The 12,066-nt window shown below is 38.4% G+C and overlaps 1 protein-coding gene across 1 annotated transcript in view; it reads right to left on the reverse strand.

Moving 5' to 3' along the window:
* Window positions 1-7,946, reverse strand: part of LOC145819032 (uncharacterized) — an 8,105-nt gene extending 159 nt beyond the window's left edge. Inside the window, exons 1-8 of the mRNA XM_082913013.1 lie at window positions 7,886-7,946; window positions 4,226-4,772; window positions 4,033-4,129; window positions 921-3,566; window positions 500-835; window positions 337-422; window positions 148-236; window positions 1-35 (exon numbers count right to left, since the gene is read on the reverse strand). The exon at window positions 1-35 is cut by the window's left edge and continues 159 nt beyond it. Coding sequence (XP_082769139.1) covers window positions 1-35; window positions 148-236; window positions 337-422; window positions 500-835; window positions 921-3,566; window positions 4,033-4,129; window positions 4,226-4,772; window positions 7,886-7,946 — 3,897 coding nt within the window. The remainder of the gene's footprint in view (window positions 36-147; window positions 237-336; window positions 423-499; window positions 836-920; window positions 3,567-4,032; window positions 4,130-4,225; window positions 4,773-7,885) is intronic.
* Window positions 7,947-12,066: the final 4,120 nt, after the last annotated feature.

Consider the following 12,066-nt stretch of genomic DNA (forward strand, 5'->3'; position numbering starts at 1 on the left):
GCTTGATGTCACATAAACTCCCCCTGTACATGGAACTGTAATCATGAACAAAAGACAGCCACATATAGAAGTTGAAACTGTTTTTGTGATCAAATAGGAGCAGAAAAAAAACATAAATTATATAAATTCTCACTACACTCGGCCCACAATAAAATATGTCTCTCCTCTCCATATAGTGTCTCACATCACTCAACCTCCATCTGGAATAGTAGCTGAGTTGAAAGAGCATCCCTGTCCTGCAAAATAGAAAATATACAGCATATATACAAACTCATTAGAAAGCCAGCTTTGGTACTACTCACATCTCTCAACCCACATTTAGAGTGTATAATGTACTGGCTCGCTTCACTCAACCCACAGTGAGTCTTGACCTGTCCATTCCTTAGATTAAACAGCATAAAGAATCTGATTGTCAACTGTACCTGCAAAATAATAACCATTTAAGAAACACTCACTATATGCTACTTTCACTCAACCCTCAAAATATAGGTGAACTCACATCCCTCGTGCCTCTTCCAGCAATAGGCAAACTCATGATTGTTGTTGGCAGATTCCATTGTGACAAATACCAGCTATCACCTGTAGACAACATCACATTACTCAAAGAAATAATCCTACCCCTCACCATTTGGATAATTTGTTTGGTGACAATCTCAGCAGGAATACTAGTTTGACTAAAAACTCTACTATTCCTCTCCCTCCAGATGTGATACACCGTACACATAAAGGACAACTTAGTAATAGCAGACTTCAGAGATCTACCTTTAGTAGAAGTCACAGCCAGCTCAACATTGTCAGCCCAGTTGAGGTTAGGCCAACTCACATTACATTTACCCTGGATAGCTATAGAAAAGATGTGAATGACTCTCCGTAGGATCATTGCAGAGGGGACAACTAGGGTGAGTAACAAGCCCAAAGACCTGCAATCTATCCCTAATGTTCAATCTCTCATGAATAGCCAACCAAACAATAAAGCTAACCCTAGGAATATAGGGATGCCCCCATAGCAATTTACTCCAAGAGACTTTAGGACCCTTATCCCTCCAGCAGTCCCAAGTAGACTGAATAGTGAAAAGACCATCTCCAGTAAGACTCCACCAAGGACAATCCTGAGTGTTCACAGAGGGTTTAAAAGTGGTGGGAGTAGATGCAATCCACTCTCGGATCTCCCAAGAATTAGGGAAAGGCCACTTCCAAGCACCACTAGAGATGATGGAGCTAACTTTAGAGTTGCAGTCAAGGCCTGAATCATAGGCAATTCTGGGCCCAAACCTGCTCCACAATGGTCCAAGGGGATGCCAGTTATCAAACCATAGAAAAGCTTGCTCCCCATTACCAATTTTAAGTTTAATAAGGGGGAGAAGGAGATGTCTAAGCTTCAGGATTTTCCTCCAGACCCATGAGGGGTCACTAGGGACTTTAACATACCAGAAACTCCTACCTTTGAGTAAGTAGGACTTGACCCATTGGCACCACATAGATCCCTCTCCACCAGAGAAGAGGAACCAAACATGTTTAGCTATAGCAGCCTTATTCCAAATACCCATGTCTTTGAAACCCAAACCCCCCTCATTCTTGGGTTTACATATGGAGCTCCAAGCAATCTTAGCACTATGCTTCTTCAAATCAGACCCAGACCAAAGAAAGGCTCTAAGCAGGCTCTCAATATCTCTAATAACCTTTCTAGGAAGGATGAACATAGAGGACCAATACACTTGCATCGAAAAGAGGATGGTTTGAATGAGTTGAGCTCTACCCGCATAGGATAGAAGTTTATTAGTCCAACTCCTAATACGCTTCGTTATCCTATCGATCAGAATTTGGCAATCAAAAGCCTTGAGCTTAGTGGTAATCAAAGGAACTCCCAAGTATTTAACCGGGAGAGTCCCCTCATTGAACTTAGCAATATGAAGAATCTCCTCTCTGAGGTGCCTGTTACAACCAGAGAAGAAAATATTACTCTTGTTAGGACTCGGAGTAAGGCCTGATAGCCTTCTGAATTCATCCAATCCTTGCATAATAAGGTTCACAGTCCCAGGATCACCTTTACTGAAAATCATCAGATCATCAGCAAAACAAAGGTTCACAATTTTGGTCTTATCGCACCTCCAATGGAACTTAAACATAGGACTCTTGGCTTTTTCAGCAAGGATTCTAGCAAGAATTTCCATAGCTAGCACAAACAGGTAAGGAGACATAGGGTCTCCCTGTCTAAGCCCTCTGGCACCTTTGAAGTACCCATGAAGACTACCATTAATGCAAATAGAGAAAGAGGGACTGGTCATACACGCCTTGATCCAATTAATCATATTTAGAGGGAAGTCCATAGCTTTGAGGATATCAAGGATAAACTCCCATCTAACATTGTCATAGGCTTTCATGATGTCCACTTTCATAGCACACCTAGGGACCTTGGAGTCTCTATGGTAACCTCTCATGATCTCTTGGGACAGAAATATATTATCCGAGATCCTTCTACCAGGAACAAAAGCAGATTGAACAGGATCAATCAAACTCGGCAACACAAGCTTAACTCTATTCGCTATGATTTTGGCAATACATTTATAAATAGTGTTACAACAAGAAATGGGTCTGTAATCACCCACCTTCATGGGATTGGGAATCTTGGGGATAAGGGCAATGATAGTGCTATTGACTTCCGTGAGAAGCTTGCCAGACTCAAAGAAAGACCCGATAGCAGTAGTCACCTCCTTACCCACAATATCCCAAGAGCTCTTAAAGAAGCCCGCTGAGTAGCCATCAGGGCCAAGGGCCTTATTGGCCTTGAGGGACCAAAAGACCTCCTTAATTTCACCATCAGTAACAGGCCTACTCAGCATAGCAGATTGGTCATCAGAGACCTTGGAATGCACCAGAGATCTGATTCTCTCAAAGCCATGATACTCATCCTCAAAAGGGGAACCAAAAAGATTAGTGAAGTACTGAATGAAAGCACTGTGAATGTCACCACTTTCAGTGGATCTAAGGCCATTACCCATATCAACACTCAGAATCTTCCCCCTATTTATATTACTTTTGACAGTTCTAAAAAAGAAGCTACTATTCTTATCCCCAAGCCCGAGCCATTGGATTCTAGATTTCTGAAGGGCAAGACTCTCTTCCACCTGTCTAAGATCTAAATACTTCTTATGCTCCTCCCTCTCCTGACCTTGAAGCACACAATTCAATGGGTCCTTATCTAATTTAAATTGGAGAAGGTCCAAATTGGTCTTAGATGCTTGAACACGGAGCGATATATCGCTAAAGTCCTTTTTGTTTAAGAGTTTGAGTTTGACCTTGAGTTGCCTCAGTTTTTGATACACCCGAAACATAGGGACACCTCTAATATATTGATTCCAAGAGGAGGACACAGTAGAGATAAACTCCGGATGTTTAGACCAACAATCAAAGAACTTAAAGGGCTTTTTGAAAGAGGTCTTAGCAATAGAGGTGTTGACCACAGCAGGGGAGTGATCAGAGACCCCTGAAGGGAGGAAAAATGCAGTAGACTCTGGAAATTTGTCTAACCAAGCCTCATTGATTAAACACCCTATCAATTTTCGTGGCTATATATTCACCACCACACCTTTTGTTAGACCAAGTGAACTGGCATCCCCCATAGGAAAGATCAGCCAATTTAGACTCATTTATGCAGGTATTAAACGCCTCATGCTCAGAAGACCAGTTTGAAGACCCCCCCACTTTTTCCTGACGAATTCTAATAGCATTGAAATCACCCAAAAAAATACTGGGGGATTTGGATTTAGACCGGGAGATCTGAGCCAAACTCTCAAAAAGAGGAAGTCTTAAATTGTGTTTATTTTCAGCATAAACAAAAGTTGCAAAAAAATCATCATTTGTAGCCAACTCCGTTATCTTGCAAAAAATATGTTGGTTAGACATAGAAATCAATTGGACATTACAAATAACATTATTCCAACACACCCACACCCTACCAGTTACAGTTGGTTGGGAGTTAGACAAAAAAGACCAATCACCAAAACACTTGGAACAAATTTTATTTTCATTAACTTGTTTGATCTTAGTCTCCAAAACACCCATGACATTGATATTTTCATTGAGAACCAAATTTTTAATTTCCTTATGTTTAGAAGGGTCATTCAACCCTCTAACATTCCAAAAGGCAATTTTAACAGTCATTGGGATACAAAAAAAAAGAGACTCGACAAAAAGCCAAACCACAACCAACTACAACCTGGGTTACCTTTTCTTCCTCCTCTGGCTGCTGGTACCTTTGCCAGAGGACTTACCACTCATCTGATTAGCTACTTGGTGAGTAGAAGCTTTTTTTATTTCCCTTGCCAACTTGACTTCAGCGATCACTGACTCCATGTGCTCAGCTGTCTGAGGAATAACCAGCTTCGTGATTTCCAGAACTTTTTCTGTAAACTTGTCCATTTCTTTAGCCGGGTCCATCTCTGCATTAGTCTCCTCCGAACTATCTGAGAGATCCACCACTGCTTGGAAAGGTTGGGGAGCCTCCTCTACCACTGGGTTAGGGGCCAACTCCTCCATCATGTTGATAGGATCTGTTTCCTCCTCCAAGACGGGGCTGAGAGCTGGTTCTGGTTCTCCCACCTTTCTTTTACCTTTAGCTGTAACAGTTGTCCACTCATCTACCAACTCCGTAGTTTGCTCCTCAGTGTTTTTTTGTAAAGAGATCAAGTGGGCAACCTGGGTTGAAACACACTTAGCAGTCTCATGCCCAAAAATCTGACAGTGTTGGCATATAGCAGGAAGGCCTTGGTATTCTACACGGATTAAGACAGCTTCAAGAAGAAATTTCTCTGCAACTTTCTCCGTCCTTCTCCTACCTTCTTTCTTTTGTTCTACGAACTAATTAGGTTTGGTAACTAATTGTTTCATACGCTTAAGTGGCCAAGTTTAACTCAAACTAATCTTGCTTAGCCTCTAAGAAAGCTTCTCTGTAACTTTCTACGTCCTTTCTCATTCCTTCTCTCTTTTATTCTAGAAACTAATTAGCGTAGTCATAAACTTAGGTCGCCATGTCTGACTCAAAATAATCTTGCATAGCCTCTAAGAAATAGAATTTTTTGAGTAATTGTAGCTTAACGATATTGGTTTAACTTAAGCACCTCATTTAAGGTTTTCTAAATCACCTAAGTGCAAGCCCAAAAGGTTGAATTTGAATTCCCTTTTATTATCTTCCTGTTTCTCTTTCTTTTCTCTGACTTTCTCTTCTAGCTCTCAGCAAGAAAGTTTCTCTGTTACTTTCTCCGCCCTTCTCCTTCGTTCTCTCTTTTGTTCTAGAAACTAATTAGCTCAGACAACTAATTGTTTTCATAACCTTAAGTGGGAAAGTAGAACTCAAACTAACCTTGCTTTGCCTCTAAGAAAAAGAATTTTCTGAGTAATTCTAGCTTAATTGTCACGTGCCAAACCCGCCCCTAAAAGTTTGGTCCATGACCGGCCTATACATAGGCCTCAAAACAGAATTTAGAGTAATATATAATTACATACGGGGCCTTAAGCGGAAGCAATATCAATAAAAGACAACATCCAATGAACTTGTGCATACATGATGGTTTAATTGAATTTAAGCATTTAAATACATTCCCATAGTTACATATACAATCACAGAATTATGCAGATCTCACACACACTTATATAAGACTCCAAAAATTGCATAACTCTTAGTAATCAAAATTAAGGCCTCAATACGGAGGCGTACCCCAGGCGGCTTGGCAAACAGGTTGACCCCAATACAATTCTAGTGTCAATCCCTGATGGCTCACCTACATAAACATACATAAAACAAAGTGAGCAAGGCTCAGTGAATAATAGTATGTGATAATCCAATAAATAACTTGAATCACAAGGTATATAAATGCAGAGAACTTATTGTTTATCTTATCCTGTGGTTTCTTTTAGAACGAGCATAGGCCCAGTTTTTAATCAGACGACTTTAAGCCCTTGAACAGAGTGGCATTGAGCCCTTAAACAGAATGGCATTGAGCCCTTAGCAGAATGGCATATAGCCCTTATCAGAATGGCATTAAGCCCTTATCAGATGGCATATAGGCCTTTCATGTATGTATGAACTCTAGAGGTGGCTCGCACGGATTCTAGAGGTGACTCGCATGGCAGCACTTAGTTCCGTGCAGCACTTTGTTTCATACTAACAGTTCATACAGAATGGCCACAGGCCCAGATGTCACAAATTGGCCATAGGCCTCACAGATGTTACAGAATGGCTATCAGCCTCATAACTTTCACAGAACGGCCATAGGCTTCATAACTTTCACATCGGCTTTAAGCCTGGTTCACATATGTATGGACTCAAGAGGTGGCTCGTACAGATTCTAGAGGTGACTCGCATTGCAGCACTTAGTTCCATACAGCACTTTGTTCCATACCAGGAAACAATTATATCCTTAGGTCTTAATCATCCATATAATGTCATAGCATAGCATAACCGGAACGGATGAACAGAGACAGAAACAAAAATAATCTCAGATTCTTAAGAATACCATTATGCAATAGTGCACATAAGTTTCCCGTGGTTTGGTTACAGATTGATACAGGTGTCTTGCGTATAACAGAATAATAATAATAATAACCATTAACAGAGGGCACATATGTCATTACGGTACGCTTAATGAGAACAGAACAATTCACATTCTAACGTGGGTCACATAATGATGTTAAACATTTGCATTCATGTCATAGGTTCTTAACGACCTTGGGTCCATATGTAACACAACAGAATAATCTCAGATTCATACAGACACCTTGGCTCAAGGAAGAACATAAGTTTCATTTATTCATTAAGAAACGACGTAGTTTTCTTACGAGTAACAAAATGTTAATATCAATTATTAATAGAACACCCAATGTACTACACAGTACTACTACTCATAGTGGTAGGTCTCTGATAGCGGTGGAACGATGTCCTCGTCTTGACCTACAAACACAATGCACATAACAGATTATGAGGATAAAACCAATCTCTTTCTTATTCCTTATTCAATAGCCATGGTGGTTCTAAACTCATTAGCCCTCCATAGGTTATAATCCATGCCTCAAAAGATAGGAGGAATCGATAGGAAAATAGTTTAAGTGAAGAAATGGTACAAAATCGGTAGACAGAAAGTGAGCAACTCTCACTAATTTGGGCATAACTATTTTTTTACTTAGAATTTGCGAGTAAGACCACCACCAATGGAAACTAGACTTCCGGGGCTTGATTTTAGGCTCAAGAATCACTCAAAACGGAGTCCAGATGCAAAAGATATGCTTATTCAAAGTTACCAGTTCATGCTAAAACAGGGGTGGCCGCTCGTGCGCCCACTTTGGCTGCTCGTGCGGCCCAATTCCGCTCCAGCGGAAGAACCCGGCCGCTCGAGCGCCCAAAAGCAGAATGAAAACCTCTTTCTTTTCTTCATGTCCGCTCGTGCGGTGCCCATGGCCGCTCGTGCAGTCTGGGCAAAAAACAACAGTCCGAAAATGGCTTTTGCTCCAACACTTAATTACTCAAAAACATGTAAAATTGCCTAATAACATGATAAACTGAAATCAACCAAGTGTAATCTCATCTCAAATAAATCAATCTTTGTCTCATTTTTTCCATATATTCAAACTTCCATAATATATGCTCAAAATCATGCAAATACATCTTACCCATGGTTGATTCTCACCTTAAATCTTGTTATTCTATAAATCATTTTTAAGATTGAACCCACATCCAACAAATTAAAGGAAATCAAGGTTCAATTCATGGAAATAGTTCATTTAAACTCATATTTCTCAACCCCAACTCAATTAGGTGGTTTCTCTTCATTTTAGATCATGAATTTAAACTAGTAATAGATCAATCTTAAGGGGTTAAGTTGATTCCACATACCTAGAGCCAATCTCTTGAAGTCTACCGTAATTCCATCAATTTTCCCATCTTTCCTCTTCATCCTCAAGCTCTTCCTTCTCTCACGTGGCTCCCTCTTTTCTCAAGATATTTTTTGGTTCTAACAGATGAGTCCCTCAACTCATAAGGCATCCATTATATAAATATACCCACACACACAAATTTAACACAATAGGGAGAGCCAAACGTGGCCTTGCGAATCGCACAAAATCAAATTTTAATTAAACTTTTCAGATGACTCTAAAAATTACGCTGATCATGAATATGTCCTTTGTTCCGGTTTCTGAAGCCTCTAAGGCCTTCAATTTGCAGTATGAAATTAACCACCCAAACGTGCATTAACGAATCAGACAAATTAGAATTCTAATTAATTTTCCCAAATAGTTCTAAAAATTCCCATTAACATACCCAAGTACCCAATTTTAATTTTTGAACCCATAAAGGTCGGTAATTTCAATTTTAAATCCGTAACTCAACAAATAATGCTACAATTCCAATAGATATAATTAAATTAAAACACATCATCTCATAGGTAAATAAAGATGACTTCTTATACACATTTTGGGGTCATTACATTCTCCCCACCTTAAGAAGTTTGGTCCTCCAAACTTGATTTACCTTAACACGCGAACGTTCACAAATTTCGGTTTCCTATCATAGTTCAGTCTCGTCCTGGAGGTTCAATATTCCTCAATCATTGAACAGTTCATAATTCCTACACAATCAATTTCAATGAAGTTTGTTCCAAGGAGCACAACTAATTGCCATTACTGGCTAATCGGTAACCCAATCGATAATAATGCTTAAGTAATCAGAATTAGACTTATCAGTTCAGATCAGATTTCTAACAGACTCCAAATAGCAACTCAAATCCCATAACAAGGAATTACATGTTCAGAGTAAGTTATTAGTAAAATCAAATACGGATCAAACCTTAGTGGTCACAATTCCCAAATTATACAGTAAGATATAATCATTTAAAATCCATGTTTGCTTGGAAGATCTTGAAGTCAACATCATGACATAAAGCACATAAGACATTTACTATAAAGCTATTATATTCTTGTTCCATATCTAGTGAAACGTTCTTATCATGGACAAAAACATTTCCAAAAATATATAATACATAAAGTTCATCAAACCCTTCATAATTACACACAATACGTCGTGCAGAAACATTATTCAGAAACTGATCAGACCTTTCAAAGATTATCAGATGATGGGATAATTCCCAAAAGCATTAAACATACTTAAACTTTAACAGAACAACATCCGGTCCAACTTATAGCAGAGAAGGCAGAATGATTTCAAGTTCATCATAAGGCATTCATCAAGCATGCCACAATAATTTATTAAAGGGAAAACTCATTCATGTATAGCAACGTATCTTTTCCAGAAAACTTGTCATATCCTGAACAATAGGGGTTTCGTAGCATATCTAGTCATTTTGGGGAAATTACTAGGAAAACTCATCATATCATAAACATGTCGGAGGTTCATAACATATTTTATCATTTCTGAAAATACTTATCATGTAGAACAGTTCGTAACCAAAATATAGATTTCATTAAACATCGTACAGCATAGCCAGTTTCAAAATCATTTATACGAAAGTATCTTTGCAAGGACATTACTCACTTAGGTCTATAGTCAACTCATGCAAGATCACATATTATTCATCTATGTCGGAAGTACTGAATGTAATTGATCGTATGACGTCTCTATATAATCACATAAGTTTCTTTCCAATGAGCACTCATTTCCAGATCACAATAAAGGAACAAGCCTTAAATTAATTCCCATACACATATTTCCTCCTTCATCAGCAACGGTAAGTTTATGATATCAATATGTTAGGTTCAGAACAAAACATATCAAAACAACGTTAAGTTTTTCAGACAAATGACAGTCCACAATAGAAACACAATTTTCCTTTTATTCACATTCATTCATAAGAATATATATTCAATCTAAAAGGAGGAACAAAACCTCACTTATCATCCCATAGAAAGATTCACAACATAACCTTCTTTTCACCAATGATTCACTTCAATAACTCAGCAACATATCATCTCACTACGTTAACAATACCCATTCATATTCTTACTTGTGGTAGGGCAACATAAGCAACACCCCATTCTTACTACCTTTACCTCAAGACACTAAATAGAAATTGGCTTAATACATAATATCATACCAAGTCATTTTTACCTCTATGATTCAAGATTTCGGATTTTTTTTTTTTTGGTGGATAAGTCATAAAATAAAAGACAAAAAACTTACACCACGACAAGGGGCATACCCCAGGCCCTAACCAAAGCACTATACAAGAACCAAAAGAAAAACAAAAAGACTAAGCCAATCCAGAATTACCCAGAAAGACTAACAACCAAACCATTATCTATCTGGACAAAAAAAAAAGAAAATAAGCCAAAAACTAAACTGAAGCAACCCTACATAATAGGAGGTAACCAAAGTGTGTTCATGTGCCGCATGAAAATGATGAGGAACATGAACACACCCGATATCTAAGTAGCAAAAGTTGGATGAAAACATAAACACCCATGTACATCCCACATGGGTAGGCAAAAATATCAACACACTCTAACAAAAACAAACATAATGGAAAGTCAATCTTCACACACGAGGCGCATATAGCAGCCATCAACACAACATACACTCTATCTCTACAAATTAACATAGTCAACACCACCAACATTCTAGTCAAAATTCCAATTTTCCTGCATCACTAAACTTCTATAAAATTCCACCGAAAACATTCCATTTCATCCCTACTCCTAGGGTCATAAGATGCAGATTGTTAACACATTGCATATCATTCATTAATTACTCCATAACACATAGTTTCACATTTTTAATCATAACACACACAAGTATACAAAAAAATGTAGATGGGGCAGTTCCTTCATCTCTGCTTCTTATATCAAGCCATTCTCTAATTCTCAAATCCCATACTCGTTATTGATCATCGCATTTCTCAATTGTCACAATTCCATACACTTTATTCATCAACCACACCGCAGTTTCCCTGAAATTTCTTATGGTTAATTTCATATATAATCCATATCGAAACTACATTTAGACTTTATTCACATCATGTTTCCCCAAACATGCTTATACTTATCAATTTGATTAACCGAAGAACACCGATATTCCACATCTTTCAAAACGTTAGCCTTATATAACCCATTCTCACTTCATAACAATTATCCAATTTTCCTTGGTCACAAATCTCAGTCTATGAAACAAAACATATGAATCTTCTTTTGTTACCTCAGAGTCCATGAGAATTCTCATCCTTAATCTCAATACTCAACGTATTGTACAAGCTCACATACATCTTTCAAAATGCACATCATATCCTTTCGTTACTAGATACGTGCAACTTAAATGCATTCTAGACACTCTAAAGCTCAATGGACACGTGTGTGATATCTTAACTCATGCTCTGATACCACCTGTCACAACCCAAACCCGCCCCTAAAAGTTTGGTCCATGACCGGCCTGTACATAGGCCTCAAAACATAATTTAGAATAATATATAATTACATTCGGGGCCTTAAGCGGAAGCAATATCAATAAAAGACAACATCCATTGAGCTTGTACATACATGATGGTTTAATTGAATTTAAGCATTTAAATACATTCCCATAGTTACATATACAATCACAGAATTATGCAGATCTCACACACACTTACATAAGACTCCAAAAATTGCATAACTCTCAGTAATCAAAATTAAGGCCTCAATATGAAGGCATACCCCAGGCGGCTTGGCAAACAGGTTGACCCCAATACAATTCTAGTGTCAATCCCCGATGGCTCACCTACATAAACATACATAAAACAGAGTGAGCAAGGCTCAGTGAATAATAGTACGTGATAATCCAAAAAATAACTTGAATCACAAGGTATATAAATGCAGAGAACTTATTGTTAATCTTATCCTGTGGTTGCTTTCAGAACGGGCATAAGCCCAGTTTTTAATCAGCCGGCTTTAAGCCCTTGAACAGAGTGGCATTGAGCCCTTAAACAGAGTGGCGTTGAGCCCTTATCAAAATGGCATATAGCCCTTACTAGAATGGCATTAAGCCCTTATCAGAATGGCATATAGCCCTTTTACGTAGCTATGAACTCAAGA

This window comes from Camellia sinensis, chromosome 2, assembly GCF_055761805.1.
Source record: "Camellia sinensis isolate YWXY chromosome 2, ASM5576180v1, whole genome shotgun sequence".
Taxonomy (NCBI): Eukaryota; Viridiplantae; Streptophyta; class Magnoliopsida; order Ericales; family Theaceae; genus Camellia; species Camellia sinensis.